This window comes from Bufo bufo, chromosome 3, assembly GCF_905171765.1.
Source record: "Bufo bufo chromosome 3, aBufBuf1.1, whole genome shotgun sequence".
Classification (NCBI taxonomy): domain Eukaryota; kingdom Metazoa; phylum Chordata; class Amphibia; order Anura; family Bufonidae; genus Bufo; species Bufo bufo.
The window spans coordinates 449,726,120-449,746,328 of record NC_053391.1 but is presented as its reverse complement, the minus strand read 5'-3'; the positions used below and the strand labels follow the sequence as shown (position 1 = coordinate 449,746,328).

The following is a 20,209-nucleotide window of genomic DNA, read 5'->3' as shown; positions in this document are numbered from 1 at the left end:
CGTTCAAGGTTATTTTATTGTCTATTGGCATCATTTTATCATATACTTGTTGTCTAGAGGTGATTGACTGGATGAAGTTTTAGGACTGTGTAAAATTCAGGGTAGCCTATATTATATTCAGCAACAAAACGTTGTACTGAGAAATGTGGAGGACTGGTAAGGTGATACACTACAGGTGAAACTCGATAAATTTGAATATCGTGCAAAAGTTCATTTATTTCAGTAATGCAACTTAAAATTTGAATTTTGTGAAAAACCCAAGGGCAGAATATAGAATATTTGACACAGTCCTGACCTCAGTATCTGAGGAAAGGGATTTAGGAGTAATTATTTTAGAAGACTTAAAGGTGGGAAGACAATGTAATAGAGCAGCACGAAATGCCAGCAGAATGCTTGGATGTATAGGGAGAGGTATAAGCAGTAGAAAGAGTGAAGTGCTTATGCCGCTGTACAGAACACTGGTGAGACCTCACTTGGAGTATTGTGCGCAGTACTGGAGGCCATATCTCCAGAAGGATATAGATACTCTAGAGAGAGTTCAGAGAAGAGCTACTAAACTAGTACATGGATTGCAGGATAAAACTTACCAGGAAAGGTTAAAGGACCTTAATATGTATAGCTTGGAAGAAAGACGAGACAGAGGGGATATGATAGAAACTTTTAAATACATAAAAGGAATCAACTCGGTAAAGGAGGAAAGAATATTTAAAAGAAGAAAAACTTCTACAAGAGGACACAGTTTTAAATTAGAGGGGCAAAGGTTTAAAAGTAATATAAGGAAGTATTACTTTACTGAGAGAGTAGTGGATGCATGGAATAGCCTTCCTGCAGAAGTGGCAGCTGCAAATACAGTGGAGGAGTTTAAGCATGCATGGGATAGGCATAAGGCTATCCTTCATATAAGATAGGGCCAGGGACTATTCATAGGATTCAGATATATTGGGCAGACTAGATGGGCCAAATGGTTCTTATCTGCCGACACATTCTATGTTTCTATGTTTCTAGGCTCAGTGTCACACTCTAGTCAGCTAATTAATCCATACCCCTTGAGCAAACGGTACCTGAGATTGTGACTTTGGGGTTTCATAAGCTGTAAGCCATAATCATCCAAATTATACCAAATAAAGGCTTGAAATATCTCGCTTTGCATGTAATGAGTCTATCTCGTATGTTAGTTTCATATTTTAAGTTGCATACTGAAATAAATGAACTTTGCACGATATTCAAATTTTTCAAGTTTCACTTGTATATAGGAAAGAAATATACATATGTTACACAGCAATATTGCTGGCCACATCAATAATCAATACAAATGACAGCAGAAGTAGTAATGTTGATCTCACTGTGTAGAGCTTTTATTGAGACCCTACAGGGAATGACTCGACAGTTCCAAAAAGTGTCTAGAAACAGGAGACTGGCTAAAAGCAGTCAGAAAATGCTCCATTCTCATTAAAGGGGTGCGCCATTTCATTGTAGCAAAATATTGGTGTATACCAGCTATGAGATGGCTTAAGTGTATCTTTCACTTCAACTTTTACTGTGTAGGGGAAGTCATTAGCAGTATTTTTTGTAATAAACTACTAACTGATTTTGTTCACTTCTATTTAAATACAGTAATGTATATGCTGAAGATGGCTCACTGTTACAGGCAGAGGGAGGCTTCTGAGCCTGCCTCTAGTCTCACTGCTGCCTATATACATATAATGTATAACTGTCCCTACAGTATGGATTATACTGACTGTCAGTGCTGATCGCTGACAACCTGTCGATCGTCTATTGCCTCAGTGCATCCACTAACTAACTAGCTACTGAGACGTGCGGCAAACAGAGAAAAGATGAGCGCTCAGCGATCAGTGGCGACAGACAGTGTAGAAGTCGGGGCAAAGTGTTTTACATGACATATTGTAGTGACAGTTCTATACATATATGTGTATAGGCAGCAGCAGTGAGACTAGAGGCAGGCTCAGGGGCCTGCCTGTGCATGAAATAGTTTCCTGCATGTGCAGTATATGATAAAGGCCTCATGCACACGACCGTTGTGTGCATCCGTGGCCGTTGTGCCATTTTCCGTTGTTTTTCGCGGACCCATTGACTTTCAATGGGTCAGTGGAAAAATCGGAAAATGCACCGTTTTGCAGCCGAGACCGTGATCCGTGTATCCTGTCCGTCAAAAAAATATGACCTGTCCTATTTTTTTGACGGACAACGGTTCACGGACCCATTCAAGTCAATGGGTCCGTGAAAGAACACGGATGCACACAAGATTGGCATCCGTGTCCATGATCCGTGGCCGTAGGTTACTTTAATACAGACGGATCCGAAGATCCGTCTGCATAAAAGCTTTTTCAGAGCTGAGTTTTCACTTCGTGAAAACTCAGATCCGACAGTATATTCTAACACAGAGGCGTTCCCATGAACAAAGAGTTAACTACAGGACAACAAAGAGTTAACTACAGGGGAGGGAGGGGGGCCGGCCGCACTGGACAACAAACAGTTAACTACAGGGGAGAGAGGGGGGCAGGCCGCACTGGACAACAAAGAGTTAACTACAGGGGAGGGAGGGGGGCCCACTGGCCACCAACGAGTTAACTACAGGGGAGGGGGGGGGGGCGGCCGCACTGGACAACAAAGAGTTAACTACAGGGGAGGGAGGGGGCCCACTGGCCACCAATGAGTTAACTACAGGGGAGGGAGGGGGGGGGGGGGCCGGCCGCACTGGCCACCAATGTGTTAACGACAGGGGGGGGGGGGTCTGCCCCCTGCTGCCTGGCAGCACCTGCCAGGCAGCAGGGGGCAGTCATGTACACAGTTCTTTTAGTATATTCTAACCTGAAGCGTCCCCATCACCATGGGAACGCCTCTGTGTTAGAATATACTGTCGGATTTGAGTTTTACAATGTAACTCAAATCCGATGGTATATTCTAACATAGAGGCGTTCCCATGGTGATGGGGACGCTTCAAGTTAAAATATACCATCGGATTGGAGAAAACTCTGATCCTATGGTATATTAACTCCTGACTTTACATTGAAAGTCAATGGGGGGACGGATCCGTTTGAAATTGCACCATATTGTGTCAACATCAAACGGATCCGTCCCCATTGACTTGCATTGTAATTCAGGACGGATCCGTTTGGCTCCGCACGGCCAGGCGGACGCCAAAACGACTTTTTTTTCATGTCCGTGGATCCTCCAAAAATCAAGGAAGACCCACGGACGATAAAACATACTGAGAAAGATTTAGGCCCCTTTCACACGGGCGAGTATTCGGCGCGGATGCGATGCGCGAGTTGAACGCATTTCACCTGCACTGAATACCGACCCATTCATTTCTATGGGGCTGTTCACATGAGCGGTGATTTTCACGCATCACTTGTGCGTTGTGTGAAAATCGCAGCATGCTCTATATTCTGCGTTTTTCACGCAACGCAGGCCCCATAGAAGTGAATGGGGTTGCGTGAAAATCGCAAGCAAGTGCAGATGCGGTGCGATTTTCACGCACGGTTGCTAGGAGACGATCGGGATGGAGACCCGATCATTATTATTTTCCCTTATAACATCGTTATAAGGGAAAATAATAGCATTCTGCATACAGAATGCATAGTAAAATAGCGCTGGAGGGGTTACATTTTTTTTTTATATATTTAACTCACCTTAGTCCACTTCATCGCGCAGTCCGGCATTTCCTTCTGTCTCCTTTGCTGAACAGGACCTGTGGTGACGTCACTCCGGTCATTACATGATCCATCACATGATCTTTTACCATGGTGATGGATCATGTGATGGATCATGTGATGACCGGAGTGACGTCACCACAGGTCCTGTTCCTGTAATGAATGCTCACCACAGGTCCTGTTCAGCAAAGGAGACAGAAGGAGATGCCGGGCTGCGCGATCAAGTGGACTAAGGTGAGTTAAATTTATTTATTTATTTTTTTAACCCCTCCGGCGCTATTTTACTATGCATTCTATATTCAGAATGCTATTATTTTCCCTTATAACCATGTTATAAGGGAAAATAATACAATCTACAGAACACCGATCCCAAGCCCGAACTTCTGTGAAGAAGTTCGGGTTTGAGTACCAAACATGTGCGATTTTTCTCACGCGAGTGCAAAACGCATTACAATGTTTTGCACTCGCGCGGAAAAATCGCGCGTGTTCCCGCAACGCACCCGCACATTTTCCCGCAACGCCCATCTGAAAGAGGCCTTAAGGAACTCAGTATCTGTTGCCTTGAGGAAAGAAGGTCAAGGTAGCCAGGCCGAGTATCTTATGTGCATGAAGGTGTGCTGTATTTTTGCATACAAGGAGGAAAGAAGGATTGGGAAAGTTCAGTCCTTTATGTCCCAAGGGAATCAAGTAACCACCACATGTCTGGCAGCTCCGTACAGTATTGTAATGAAGTTTTATGCAAATCGACTTCGAATGTTTCATCCGAAGTCATCCGAAGTCGATTCACTCATCCCTAATTATGTGTATATATCATTTGTAATTTATATATTTAAATCTCAATTTTTTTTACTTCAGCTGTACACGGGGGAAGTGTATTGACAGCACTCCCTGTGTAGGGGTAAATTCACACGACCATATGTATTTTGCAGTCCACAAAACGCAGATCCTTCCAACCTAAACAAAAAGTCCAATAGCAATATATTAGGGGATCACTCATCCTGCCGATATAAAAAATGTTATGGGCCAATAAACAGGATCTTCGCTAAAATGTTGGAGTTATTTCTCACTTGTCTTTGTTTTATTTCCTAAAATGAAATGAAAATATATGACACTTACAGTTCCCTGAGATTTGTCTTTGACATCATACACAGACAGCTTAATCTGGGTCTTCTGATTTATAAGAGAGTCCTGGAAGAAGGCAATGCTGCTAAGGAATATAGGGTTACTTGTCCCCTGTAAGACAAAGAAAACGCAAAGAATGGGTTCATTGTTCACGTCTGTGGGCAAGGAACACACACTGATTCCAGCAACATTATCTGTTACATTGTAATAAACCAGATGCCACGCATGCTTTCTAGTGCACAAAAGTACAATAACTGTATATCTCTAAGCAGATAGTAGACCATATGTGTGGCATGGTGAATGGCAAGAAAGGTGAATGGCATTTTATAAAAAGCTGACCTATAGTGACAGAACATAATGTGCTTTCTTACAGTTACACATAAGTGCCTCTTATCCAGGTTGAGAGGAAAAAATAAATAAAAAAACGGAATGGAAGCAGCAACCCATAGTATCTTCTGAGCCACATGTATACAATAAGGCATCATGCAAACAACAGATCCACAAAATATGGATACTTTACAAGTTCATTATGTTTTTTTACTCATCAAAAACAGACAAAATTAGGACATATTTTATAATTTGCAGAACAAAAAAAACAGATGTACAAAAAACACTGAGATGTGCATGTCCCCATAGAAATGACTAAGGTACACGACCGTTGTTTTATTCCGTGTCCATTGTTCCGTTTTTCTGCGGACCCATTGACTTTCAATGGGTCCGTTGAAAACTCGGCTAATGCACCGTTTGTCATCTGCGTCCGTGATCCGTGGTTCCAGTCCGTCAAAAAAATATAACCTGTCCTATTATTTTCACGGAAAACGGTTCGCGGACCCATTCAAGTCAATGGGACCGTGAAAAAATGCGGAGGCACACAAGATTGTCATCCGGTTCCGTTTTTTTCCTATCATTTGCATGGCAAACTTGACTTAGACTTTTTTTTACTTTCATTCAATGTCTGGTGATCCTCCAAAAATAAAGGAAGACACACGGAAACGGATCACGAAACAACGGAACCCCATTTTGCGGAACGGAACACAACGGTCATGTGCATGAGGCCTTAGTGTGCTATCCACAAAAAACATGGATAGCCCATGGATGGAAAATATGGTTGTGTGTATGAGGCTTAAAGGGCATCTGTCAGCAGATTTGTACCTATGAAACTGTCTGGCCTGTTACATGTGCGCTTGGCAGCTGAAGGCATTTGTGTTGGTCCCATGTTCATATGTGCCCGCATTGCTATGAAAAATTATGTTTAAATATATAAAACACAAATCTACTGAGAGAGTTCCTTTTATACAGTAGAGCAACATTATACATGTTCAATTACTTAACCCCTTCCCGACCAGCGCCGTAATATTATGGCCCGCTGATCAGGTGGGTGCAGGAACTGCGCCCGCCCAATCAGCTGCAGGGGACCGTCTGTTCCCGTTAGCCGGACCCCTGCTATATGCGCCGGCATCAGTGAAAACACTGATGCCGACGGATTAACCCCTCCTATGCCGCGGTCAGTGCTGACCGCGACATAGAAAGGGTTTGCTGCGGGTGAGGGAGCACATCGGGTCCCCGCGCTGCTGAGGCGGGGACCCGATCGGTGAGAAGGCAGCCCGATGTCATGCAGAGGCTGCCCAATGCCTTGTACAGCATCAGTACCTGCCTTCTACGGGTGCACAGGAGATCCAGCCTCAGGCTGGGTCTTCTAGGCAACCTGTTAATGTATTACTCTGTGTAATACACTAACAGGCAATGCATTACAATACAGATGTATTGTAATGCATTGCAGATCAGACCCCCAAAAGTTAGTCAGAAATAAAGTTTAAAAAAATAAATAAAAAAAGTGTTTTTAATAAAAAAAAGATATAAAGTTTCAAGTGAAAAAAGAAAAAACGCCCCTTTTCCCCCGATTTCATAATAAAAAATTGAAAAGAAAAGAAAAAACACACATATTAGGCATCGCTGCATCCGTAATGACTGGCTCTCTAAATATATTACATGAGCTACCCCGCCCGAAAAACACAATTTTTGTCACCTTACATCACAAAAAGTGCAACACCAAGCGATCAAAAAGGCGTATGTCCCACAAAATGGTACCAATAAAACAGTCACCTCATCCTGCAAAAAATGAGCCCCTACATAAGAAAATCGCTCAAAAAATAAAAAATAATTTGCTCTCAGAACATGAGACACTAACACATAATTTTTTTTGTTTCAAATATGCTATTATTGTATTAAAGTGAAATAAATAAAAAAAAGTATATTAGGTATCGCCGCGTCCGTAACAACCAGCTCTATAAAAATATCACATGACCTACTCCCTCAGGTAAACATCGTAAAAAAAAAACTTTATCAAAAAAAGCAATTTTTGTCACCTTACTTCACAAAAATTGCAACACCAAGCGATCAAAAAGTCATATGCCGCCCAAAAAAGTACTAATCAATCCGTCACTTCATCCCGCAAAAAAGGAGACCCTACCTAAGACAATCGGTCAAAAAATAAAAAAGCTATGGCTCTCAGACTATGGATACACTTAGGGCCCTTTCACACTTGCGTTGTCCGGATCCGGCGTGTACTCCATTTGCCGGAATTACACGCCGGATCCGGAAAAACGCAAGTGAACTGAAAGCATTTGAAGACGGATCCGTCTTCAAAATGCGTTCAGTGTTACTATGGCACCCAGGACGCTATTAAAGTCCTGGCTGCCATAGTAGTAGTGGGGAGCGGGGGAGCAGTATACTTACAGTCCGTGCGGCTCCCGGGGCGCTCCAGAATGACGTCAGAGCGCCCCATGCGCATGGATGAAGTGTCCATGCGACACGTCATCCATGAGCGTGGGGCGCCCTGACGTCACTCTGGAGCGCCCGGGGAGCCGCACGGACGGTAAGTATACTGCTCCCCCGCTCCCCACTACACTTTACCATGGCTGCCAGGACTTTAGCGTCTTGGTAGCCATGGTAACTATTCAGAAAAAGCTAAACGTCGGATCCGGCAATGCGCCGAAACGACGTTTAGCTTAAGGCCGGATCCGGATTAATGCCTTTCAATGGGCATTAATTCCGGATCCGGCCTTGCGGCAAGTGTTCAGGATTTTTGGCCGGAGCAAAAAGCGGAACTCTATGCCGGAAGAAAAGAACGCAAGTGTGAAAGAGCCCTAAAACATCATTTTTTGGGTTTCAAAAATGCTATTATTGTGTAAAATGTAAATAAATAAGAAAAAGTATACATATTAGGTATTGCCACGTCCATAAAGATCTGCTTCATAAAAATATCATATGACCTAACCCCTCAGGTGAACGCTGGAAAAATAAATAAAAACTGTGCCAAATTTACACATTTTTTGGTCACCTTGCCCCATAAAGTGTAATAATGAATGATGAAAAAATCATATGTACCCAAAAATTGTACCAATAAAAACGTCAACTCTTCCTGCAAAAAACGAGCCCCTGCACAAGATGATCGGCAGAAAATTAAAAATATATATGGCTTCCAGAAAATGGAGACACAAAAACATACATTTTTTTTCAAAAATGCTTTATTATGTAAAACAGAAACAAACAAAGTAGACAAATTTGATATAATTGCGTCCGTAACAACCTGCTCTATAAAAATAGCACATGATCTACCCTGTCATATAGAGCAATAAAAAAATCATATGTACCCCAAAATAGTACCAATAAAACTGTCAGCTTATCCTCTAGTTTCCAAAATGGGGTCACTTTTTGGGAGTTTCTAGTGTAAGGGTGCATCAGGGGGGCTTAAAATGGGACATGGCATCTAAAAACCAGTCCAGCAAAATCTTCCTTCCAAAAACCAAATATTATTGCATTGTCTTCTGGTACTAGAAACTAGGGAAGTAATGGAGTGTCAGCCATATACTACCTAAATGAAGAAAAGACAAAACCAATTTAGCAGTGTGTCATTTTGTTTTAGCACACATTTTTTAAAGGGGTCGTCTAAGTTATATAAAAACTGGGCAACTCCTGTAAAATTTGACATGAAGTTCTGTGCACAGGTCACTTCTGTAGCCAATCCCTGGCCTCAGCTGCACACTGGATGTTTCTGCTGAGGCCACTGATTGGCTGCAGTGGTGACCCGTGTGCACAGAACATCAGCGTTTCAGCCAGAAAAACATAGAATGGCGGTGAGGACCGGAGCGCATTGCAGGAAGAAAAAAGGAGAAAACGGGCGAGTATACATTCATTTGTTATTTTAGGCAGTTTTAATAGGGTTGCCCGAGTTTTTATATTACTTGGATAACTCCTTTAAGACTACAAACTCAACATGCCAGTGACCTCCCGAACTACTACTCCAAACATCTGTAATCCAGCCAGTTCATATAATACAATTACTCTAGTACTCTAGAGATCTGGTGTCAGTGATAGGCACGATACAGGTAAAATATTGAGCCTAGCAGCACACTTCCTGGGCTAAGTCAGTGTAAAACACAGGCTCTTATTGCCTTATGGTACGTCTCTGGTCTAGGGGTAAAACAGCTAAAACACTGTAATATGAAATAGATACAGCCTAATAAACTCTCACTGGATGAATTGTTCACATTTTAAATTAAGTGCAGTTTGCCAGGAACCTGTCATAAAAACCAGACTATGATTTATACCCTATTGCGCACAGGCTACAGACTGTCATAAAACATATACACATACATGTACGAGCGTCAGAGAAGCTACACAAAGCATCAATCTGCAGCGAGAGCAGAAAACTAGAGGAAGTTGATCAAGCAGCTGATTCCTCCTGCTAGTAAGAGAATATTAGGAAAGAGCATAGTGCAATTTCCTAAAGCAGGGCACACACTGAAATTTATGGGCAGTCTGGAGATATAACAAGATTTAACTCTTTGAGTGATGTAAAGAACCCTTCATAAAAATTTTATATATAAACTTTATAGCAAAGACTTCCACCGTGGGATATCAAGCAGACTTCAGGCAGATGACATTCATTTGGGGAAGATTTATAAAAAAGAAATCTGGTTTAGTTATACATAGCAGCCAATCAGAATCCACCTTTAATTTTTCAGAGCTCCTTTGAAAAATGAAAGGATCAGTCTCATTGGCTGATATGGGCAACTAAGAGTACTTTCACACTAGCGTTTTTCTTTTCCGGCGCCGAGTTCCGTCCTAGGGGCTCAAATCCGGAAAAGAACTGATCAGTTTTATCCTAATGCATTCTGAATGGAGAGTAAGGGCTCTTTCACACCTGCGTTCTTTTCTTCCGGCATAGAGTTCCGTCGTCGGGGCTCTATGCCGGAAGAATCCTGATCAGTTTTATCCTAATGCATTCTGAATGGAGTGAAATCCGTTCAGGATGCATCAGGATGTCTTCAGTTCCGGAACGGAACGTTTTTTGGCCGGAGAAAATACCGCAGCATGCTGCGCTTTTTGCTCCGGCCAAAAATCCTGAAGACTTGCCGCAAGGCCGGATCCGGAATTAATGCCCATTGAAAGGCATTGATCCGGATCCGGCCTTAAGCTAAACGTCGTTTCGGCGCATTACCGGATCCGACGTTTAGCTTTTTCTGAATGGTTACCATGGCTGCCGGGACGCTAAAGTCCCGGCAGCCATGGTAAAGTGGAGCGGGGGAGCAGCATACTTACCGTCCGTGCGGCTCCCCGGGCGCTCCAGAGTGACGTCAGGGCGCCCCAAGCGCATGGATCACGTGATCACATGGACACGTCATCCATGCGCATGGGGCGCTCTGACGTCATTCTGGAGCGCCCCGGGAGCCGCACGGACTGTAAGTATACTGCTCCCCCGCTCCCCGCTCCTACTATGGCAACCAAGACTTTAATAGCGTCCTGGCTGCCATAGTAACACTGAAAGCATTTTGAAGACGGCTCCGTCTTCAAATGCTTTCAGTACACTTGCGTTTTTCCGGATCCGGCGTGTAATTCCGGCAAGTGGAGTACACGCCGGATCCGGACAACGCAAGTGTGAAAGAGGCCTAATCCGTTCAGGATGTCTTCAGTTCAGTCTTTTTGACTGATCAGGCTTTTCAGAAAACCGTAGCATGTTGTTTTTTTACCTCCGGCCAAAAATCCTGAACACTTTGACTGAACGCCGGATCCGGTCTTTTTCCCATTGACTTGCATTAACGCCTGATCCGGCGCCGTGTGTTCAGTCAAACCGGATCCGGATTTTGCATGTTAAACCCGAAAAATTTTAAAAAAAAAGTTAAAGTCCATAAATGGCGGATCCGTTTTTTCCAATGCATTTTTTCATTGTGATCAAAATCCTGATCAGGATTCAAATGTAATCCGTTTTCACACGTTTTTCCGGATCCGGTGGGCAGTTCCGGTGTCGGAATTGAACGCCGGATTTAAACAACTCTAGTGTGAAAGTAGCCTTAGCCAGTTTTCCTTTATACCAGTTTTGATAATTATCCACCACTGTCTATGAGAGATTTGGCCTTCTGCGACCAGATTAACCACTTCCAGACTGGGCCATTTACCCCAGGCCTAATTTTGCAAATCTGACATGTGTCACTTTATGTGGTAATAATTTTGGAACACTTTTACTTATCCAAACCATTCTGAGACTGTTTGCTTGTGACACATTGTACTTCATGTTAATGGTAAATTTGAGTCAATATGTTTTACCTTTATTTATAAAAAAAAATCAAAAAGTTACCGAAAATTTGAAAAAATTCACAGTTTTCTAAATTTGAATCTCTCTGCTTTTAAGACAGATAGTGATGTCTCATAAAATATTCATTAAATAACATTCCCCATATGTCTACTTAATGTTGGAATCATTTTGGAAATGTAATTTATTCTTTTAGGACGTTAGAAGGTTTAGAATTTTAGAAGCAATTTTTTAAATTTTTAAGAAAATAAAAACTTTTTTAAGGACCAGTCCAGTTCTGAAGTCACTTTGTGGGGCTTACATAACAGAACCAACCCATAAATGACCCCATTTCAGAAATGACACCCCTCAAACTATTCAAAATGTTGCTAACCCTTTAGGTATTCCATAGGCATTAAAGCAAAATAGAGGTGAAATTTAAAAATTTTACTTTTTTTGCCGATTTTCCATTTTAATACATTTTTTCCTGGAACACATCAATGGTTAACAACAAAACAAACATTAATATTTATTACCCTGATTCTGCATTTTGCAGAAACACCCCATATGTGGTCGTACACAACGCTGTTTGGGCACACAGCAGGGCACAGAAGGCAAGGAGCGCCATAAGGTTTTTGGAGGGCAGATTTTGCTGGAATGGTCTTTAAGCACCATATTGCATTTGAAGAGACCCTGAGGTTTTCCCACAGTGAAACCCCCCAAAAAAAGACCACATTTTGTAAACTACACCACCCAAGGAATGTTTAAGGGGTGCAGTGAGCACTTCACTCAACAGCTGTTTCATAGAATTTTTAATACTTGGGTGTGAAAATGAAAAATTACATTTTTTTATTTTACAATAAAATGGTGCTTTAGGCCCAAACTTTCTTTTTCACAAAAGATAACCGGAAAATATCCACCCACAATTTACTATCCACTTTCTCCTGAATACAGTAACATCCCAACTGTGGTCATAAACTGTTATTTGTGGATACGCCAGGGCTCAAAAGGGAGTGGCATCTGAATTTTCTAACATGGAATTTTCTGCCAGGGTTTTTAAGAGCGATAACTTTTTTTATTTTTTGTTGAATGAGCCCCGTGAGGGCTTATTTTGTGCGAGACAAGCTGTAGTTTTTATTGGCACCATTTTGGGGTACATTTCTGGTTGCTTTTTATCAAATTTGTTTGGGAGGTGAAGTCACACAAAAAAAACTGTTTGGCGTCATTTTCAAATATTTTTTTTTTACACTGTTTACTTGATGGGGTAGATCATATGATATTTTTATAGATCCGGTCATTACAGACGCAACAATACCAAATATGTCTAGTTTGGGGTACAAACGACTTTTTGATTGATTGCTGTTTTTTGTGAGGTAACTAAAAATAAAAAGCTGTTTTGGCATAATTTTTCTTAGTTTTTTTTTTTACACCGTTCACTTGATGGGGTAGATCATGTGATATTTTTGTAGAGCCAATTGTTACGGAAGCGGCGATACCAAGTATGTCTATTTTTTTTTTTTTTTACATTTTGCACAATAAGAGCATTTAAAAAAAAAAATCATGTTTTTGTGTTGCAATTTTCTTAGTGCCATATTTTTTTTCTTTTTCTGGCTATGGTCTTGTGTGGGGGCTAATTTTTTGCGGGATGAGATGATGTTTTTATTGCTACCATTTTGAGGTACATACGACTTGTTTTGCTTTTTGGGAGGTGAGCTAACTAAACAAATCTGTTTTGGTGTAATGTTTATTTATTTTTCTACGGCGTTCACCTGATGGGGTAGTTCATATGATATTATAGAGCTGGTTGTTGCGGACGCGGTGATACCAAATATGTCTATTTTTATTTTATTTATATTTCTTCTATTTTTAACATTTTTAAATAACAGATTTGGGGGGAATTTATAAAAAAAATGTAAAATTATTTATTTATTTTTATTTTACACTTTTGTGTCCCCCCATAAAGTTATACAAGACCTATGGGGGACATTTAACTATTGATTTCTCCTGTAACTGGGGCTGACATAGCAGCACAAGTTACAATGGAAATACACCCCACAGGGCTGTACAGCCTCAGTGCAGGGCTGAATGGGGTCTATGGAAGACAGCTCCTGCACTCCCCCCGTCTCCGGCGGTCACATGACCACCGGGCCCGGACAGGAAGCGGCATAGCGTTTCCTGATCTGTATACACAGCACTCGGTGAACGCTGTGTATGCAGCGATCTAGAAGGCAGGGACACCCAGGCATGGTCCCTGCCTTCTCTCTGGGGTGCCCTGCTGTCACTGACAGCGGGCCCCCGGCACAGCAGCTGCACAATTAGTGTGCAGCTGCCATCTCTGTAAGGACATTCAGAAACATCCAATCAGAGATAAAACCGACCGCCCAGGAAGTTTATAGTCAATGGGCGGTTGGAAAGTGGTTAAAGTGACACTTCCATTACAAATGGGTATTTTTAAAACTCAATTACGGAGATTTATCAGAACTGCTGCAGCTTTGAAATATGAAAGGATCAATCTGATTGGTTGTTATGGGCAACTAAACCAGTTTTCCTTTATACCAGTTTTGATAAATCTCATTGAATAGTCATAGAAAACATTTTTTATTTAGAATTTTTGGCTATTTCCATTTTTCATTTTGGAAGTACTATACCATTGAAAATTAAATAAGAAATATTGTCATTCTGAGCAGTCAGGACAATATATAAAAATGTTCAGATCATTGTAGTTGTGAGGGAAAAATGGTATCAACAAGGTAACCCTCTTTATAATAGTAGACATAGAATTGGGATGACAGTATGACAGTTCTATTGTTCTTCTGAGAGGCCTAGATAAAAGATGCCCTCAGAAGAACACTGCACTAGTCAGTGTAATGTGCGTAGCTCTGATAGACCCACTACAGAGGGAGTCTCTCTGGTTAAAAGTTAGAAGGGATGTCCATTTTCTGGTTATTGTTGACTAGTGTGTATGTAAAATGCCTATATGGAACCTACTGATACAGCCTTTGTTGATGTTCTGCACGGTTTGCTATATTTCATAAGCCATGTCCCTTTCTTGGGCAAATCTTCTGTGTTGTCCACATAGAGGTCCTGTCTATAAGATGTCCACTGTTGGAGAGTAGTGTGACCAGACACATCACTCAGCCTCCTAAATTCTAACAAACTGCACCTGCACTAAACCCCCAACAGTACATGTACAAATGGCAGGTACAGTGTGTCTGAACAGACGAGACATCACATGGAGGAGATTTGCCTGGTCACATGACCCTCCATCAGCCGCCATCTTATAGACAAGACCTCTGTGTGGACAGCACAAAAGACTTTGTAAACAAGGGGGCATATCTTAAAAATATAGAAAATGGTGCAGAATTTCAACAAAGGCTATATTAGTAAGTCATACAGTCATCTTACATACACAGTGATCAACAGTAGTCTGAAAGTGGTCAACCCCTTTAAGCGAGAATATTTGCCATGCTAAAAGTACAAACAAAGAAGTTAAAGAGCCAGGCTTGGGACCTTCCTCTATAAGCCATAGCAAAGAGCTGCTAATTATCTGCGGCTGCCACTATGGTGACCCAATTCCAATCCATTAATTACATGAACAACCTGCCTTTCATGTGGCTGGTTGCAAATTGCCCCTATGATCATAGCCGATTATTGGGGGTTTCAGAAGCTAGACCTGAAGGAATCAGCTAATTACTTCATGAGACAATACCTGAACATATGGCTAGTGGCAGTAGAAGATATAACTGAGCACGTTTGACCAGCTCAGTAAAACAGACAAAAAAATAAGGAAAACAAACAAACAGCAGGTGGCGCTACACTAGGGCTGCAGCTAACGATTATTTGAATAATCGATTAGTTGTCGATAATTTTATCGATTAATCGGGAAAAAACACCAAAATTACAAAAAAAGAGGTTTATATGATTTTACTTGAAAAATTATGTTCAAAGGCCATATTAAAACAGGGGGATCTGTGGATGGCGCTGTTATGGGGGGGACCTGTGGATGGCGCTGTTATGGGGGGGATCTGTGGATGGCACTGTTATGGGGGGGATCTGTGGATGGCACTGTTATGGGGGGATCTGTGGATGGCACTGTTATGGGGGGATCTGTGGATGGCACTGTTATGGGGGGGATCTGTGGATGGCACTGTTATTGAGGGGATCTGTGGGTGGCACTGTTATGGAGGGGATCTGTGGGTGGCACTGTTATGGAGGGGATCTGTGTGTGGCACTGTTATGGAGGGGATCTGTGGGTCGCACTGTTATGGGGAGGGGGATCTGTGCACTGTTATGGGGAGGGGGATCTGTGCACTGTTATGGGGATCTGTGCACTGTTATGGGGATGTGTGCACTGTTATGGGGAGGGGGGGATCTGTGGATGACACTATATAGCATCTTATCCCCCTCCCCATAACAGTGCACAGATCCCCCTCCCCATAACAGTGCCATCCACAGATCCCCCTCCCCATAACAGTGCCATCCACAGATCCCCCTTAAAACAGGGGGATCTGTGGATGGCGCTGTTATGGGGGGGACCTGTGGATGGCGCTGTTATGGGGGGGGACCTGTGGATGGCGCTGTTATGGGGGGGATCTGTGGATGGCGCTGTTATGGGGGGATCTGTGGATGGCACTGTTATGGGGGGGATCTGTGGATGGCACTGTTATGGAGGGGATCTGTGAGTGGCACTGTTATGGAGGGGATCTGTGGGTGGCACTGTTATGGAGGGGATCTGTGGGTGGCACTGTTATGGAGGGGATCTGTGGGTGGCACTGTTATGGAGGGGATCTGTGGGTGGCACTGTTATGGAGGGGATCTGTGTGTGGCACTGTTATGGAGGGGATCTGTGGGTCGCACTGTTATGGGGAGGGGATCTGTGCACTGTTATGGGGAGGGGGATCTGTGCACTGTTATGGGGATCTGTGCACTGTTATGGGGAGGGGGGATCTGTGGATGACACTATATAGCATCTTATCCCCCTCCCCATAACAGTGCACAGATCCCCCTCCCCATAACAGTGCCATCCACAGATCCCCCTCCCCATAGCAGTGCCATCCACAGATCCCCCTCCCCATAGCAGTGCCATCCACAGATTCCCCTCCCCATAGCAGTGCCATCCACAGATCCCCCTCCCATAACAGCCCCGGCCCCGCTGCTCACAGCAGACTATTCCGGCAGTAACTTTTACTCAGCGTCAGCGCATCTTTATTACCTTACAATGTAGCTCAGGTAACAGGCAGAGCAGGCGGCGGCGTAACGACACTCACTCACATGACGCACCTGCTCCGCCCACTTTATGAATGAAGGAGGCGGAGTGACGTTACGCCGCTGTCCGCTCTGCCTGTTACTGGAGCTTCATTGTAAGGTAAAATAAAGATGCAGTGATTTAAAGTAAACCGCCCGCCCGCATAGCAACGAATCGGCGATTATTCGATAACTGGATTCGTCGACAACGAATCCAGTTATCGAATATTATCGATAAAGTTGATTAATCGTTGCAGCCCTATGCTACACACATACATTTTATTGAATAGCTCACTGGCTATACTAAATTTTAAATAACATGCAATTACAAAAGTATTCAGGCCAAGGTGCTGGTTTAAAAAATTTAGAATATGTTACATGACACAACCCCTTTTAAGGCATGCCACTTTCTCGGTGCGCCACACCCACATCTTAGACCACACCCCTCTTTTCTTGCATGGCACAAAAAGTGTGGTACAAACCATTTACATACGCGTCAGCTTTCTCTCTTGCTTCTCTTGTTTATTTTGGTTATTGTAGAAAAAAGTAGTCAGCCTCACTGTATGTTGGCAGTTTATAGGTACCTTAGTCAGACATTTTAGACTAGAGATTCTCACCTCTATGATTTCTGTCTGAGCGTGCTTGGTCCAGAAAGCCTGAGGAGGGGTTGTGACACTAACAGCAACAAAACTATTTGGTTTCCGCTCAAAGGATGGAGTAGTAAGCTCGCTGCATGCTGTGAAAGAGAAAAACTGGTTATGCATCACCACTGACACACATTTCTCAAGTTACACCTCTCACAGGAAGGGTTACTAGGAAGCGGGCACACCATATAAACAGAGGAACACACTCATTTCAGCTACATCTTGATTGAGCCTTTGCACCAGTAGATAGCGGTGTTAGGCTACTTTCACACTCGCGTTTGGTGCGGATCCGTCATGGATCTGCACAAACGCATCCGTTCAGATAAAACAACCGTCTGCATCCATTCAGAACGGATCCGTTTGTATTATCTTTAACATAGCCAAGACGAATCCGTCTTGAACACCATTGAAAGTCAATGGGGGACGGATCGGTTTTCTATTGTGCCATATTGTGTCAGTAAAAACGGATCTGTCCCCATTGACTTACATTGTGTGTCAGGACGGATCCGTTTGGCTCAGTTTCATCAGACGGACACCAAAACGCTGCAATCAGGAATGGAGACTGAACGGAGGCAAACTGATCCATTCTGAACGGATCCTTTTCCATTCAGAATGCATTAGGGCAAAACTGATCCGTTTTGGACCGCTTGTGAGAACCCTGAACGGATCTCCGAAACGGAAAGCCAAAAGGCCAGTGTGAAAGTAGACTTCATAAAGTAGAAGTTATAATATCTACCTTGTTTTATAAAGAAGTGCAAATTGTACTACTTACCCAAGCTAAACTCCAAAATTGGTTCATCTGGATCTTGGAAATTTCCTGTGAATATAAAGTAAATATATTTAGCTCGGTGATCAGATACATTACAAGTTTTAAAAGTTCTTCTATGAGGAACACGAGGTCTACTGTGTTTCTGCATCATCACTGTTGATTTTCCTTACACTTTCAGTAAAGAATGTTAGACAGGGCCATATCAATGTACGCGCCGCGACCATAAAGCTCCACTTGTTAGTAATTAGAGACGCCCAGCATGGCTTCATGCTGAAATAGGAGCCTAAAGGACTATGTTACTAATGCCTGTATTACACAGGATGATTGAGAAAGCAATTTTCGGGAGGGAATCGTTCATTCACGGCAATCGCGGAGGAGACCGGTGCGCTTACATGCGATCATGGGGACATGGGGAGGAGCGATCACTATGCCTTCATTTGTTCCCATACTGTCTAGTGATTTGCCAGCAGCAGATTGCTATTAGACAGCAGATCTGCCACCTGCAAGTGCAGATTTTTAAGCATGCTTAAAAATCTGAATTGCCCGATGAACAAGCAAGATGATCGCTAACGAGTGTTATGCGAGAGCTTGTTAGTGACTATCGGCTGAAAAATCGTCCTGTGTAATACAGCCTTAAGATAAATCAGATAAGCACACGTTATGGTTGTCTAGACTGCTAACCAATGGTGTCCAGCCAACAGCCCACATTTGTGTGCCCTGCAGAGGAAGCTCCCCCATATGCCGGGCCCCTTACAATGAATTTACTTACCTGGCTCTCCGCTCCCTACACCGCTCCTCGTCCTTGCACCTTGCAGCGGTGGTGCGGGAACCAGGAGCGGCACAGGGTGCAGGGAGCCAGGGAAGCAGAATCCGTGTGAGGGGCCCAGCATATGGGGGAGCTTTTTATAGTCTTGCATAACTCCTTTAACATCATAGATAACAGAAAAGCATATTTTGTAGATTCCATAAAAAATGCAGGACAAAATAGTTCAGCATTCGCTAAAATGGCAGGTCTTATAACAGAACCCAATAGGCTACATTATTGCTATGGAGTCTCACTGTGGCGCCTTTCGTGTCAGTCATGTGCCTGATCCATTACTTTTATTACTTTAGTTGTGGTCCTCCTATAACCAAGTAGAACAGCAGAAATAAGAACACTTATGTGAAAGCAGCCTTATAGTGGTTGTATGCCTGTCACTGCTCTGGCGGTACTATGGCTGTTACAGCAGTGATGGGAACTCTGTAGCTGGCTCTGCTCATATTCAATAACAGCCAGAAAAAGTGCAAGCTTTCTTTCTTATTTCATTTATTTCGGCAGCATACCCACTGTCTTGGTGTTATGTTCGACACTGATCTTTCTTTCACCCCTGTATTCTATCTCTCGCCCGCGCATACCACCTACACCTCGAAAACATCTCTTTAACCGTCCCTTTTCTTACTATGGAAACATAAACCCTCATTGCTGCCCTGATCCATTCTCGTCTTGGTTACCGTAACTCACTCTTGATTGCCCTCCCCTCACCAGACTTTCCTGAATGCAGCAGCCCGGCTCATCTTGCATCGCTTGCCCATACAGTACAGGATTCAATTTATAGGGGTTTTCCAGGCTTTTAATATTGATGACTTATCCTGAGGATAGGAAGGCTGGAAAACCCCTTTAAACTTCTCACTTTCCACCCCCCCAAAGCACTCCACAAGGCGGCCCCCCCCCCCCCCCCCTATATCTCTGCACACATCTCTACCACCCTACCTGTGCTCTACGCTCTGCAAATAATTTACAACTAACACCCACCATAATCTGAACCTCTCACTCCCAGCTCCAAGACTTCTCTCGAGCTGCATCAGTTCTCTGGAATGCCCTACCCCAAGCAATTAGGTTAATTCCCAACATCCACAGTTTTAGGTGCTGCCTAAAAACGCATCTTTTTAGGGTGGCCTATCAAATCCCCTAATCAAACTCTTCTTCATTCACCCCCCCAACCTTATCTTGGTCCATCATCCAACTGTATCCACCAAATATCATGTACTCAGAAACACTACAAATAATGTAATATGTAGACTCACATATACATCATACTTATGTCTACCCCTGTACGCACCTATTAGGCATCTGTAGTAAATTTAGTACTGACACCCATTCCCCTACCTCTATGATAGACTTGGGAGCCCAAAATGATGAGTTGGA

At 43.0% G+C, this 20,209-nt stretch overlaps 1 protein-coding gene across 8 annotated transcripts in view; it reads right to left on the bottom strand.

The window, feature by feature from the left end:
* Positions 1-20,209, bottom strand: part of INPP4A (inositol polyphosphate-4-phosphatase type I A) — a 169,900-nt gene that overhangs the window by 90,673 nt on the left and 59,018 nt on the right. For all 8 annotated transcript variants that reach the window (XM_040425107.1, XM_040425112.1, XM_040425114.1 and 5 more), the window contains 3 exons: positions 18,028-18,072; positions 17,229-17,347; positions 4,791-4,907 (listed from right to left, as the gene is read on the bottom strand). In XM_040425107.1, the coding sequence (XP_040281041.1) occupies positions 4,791-4,907; positions 17,229-17,347; positions 18,028-18,072 (281 nt within the window). The remainder of the gene's footprint in view (positions 1-4,790; positions 4,908-17,228; positions 17,348-18,027; positions 18,073-20,209) is intronic.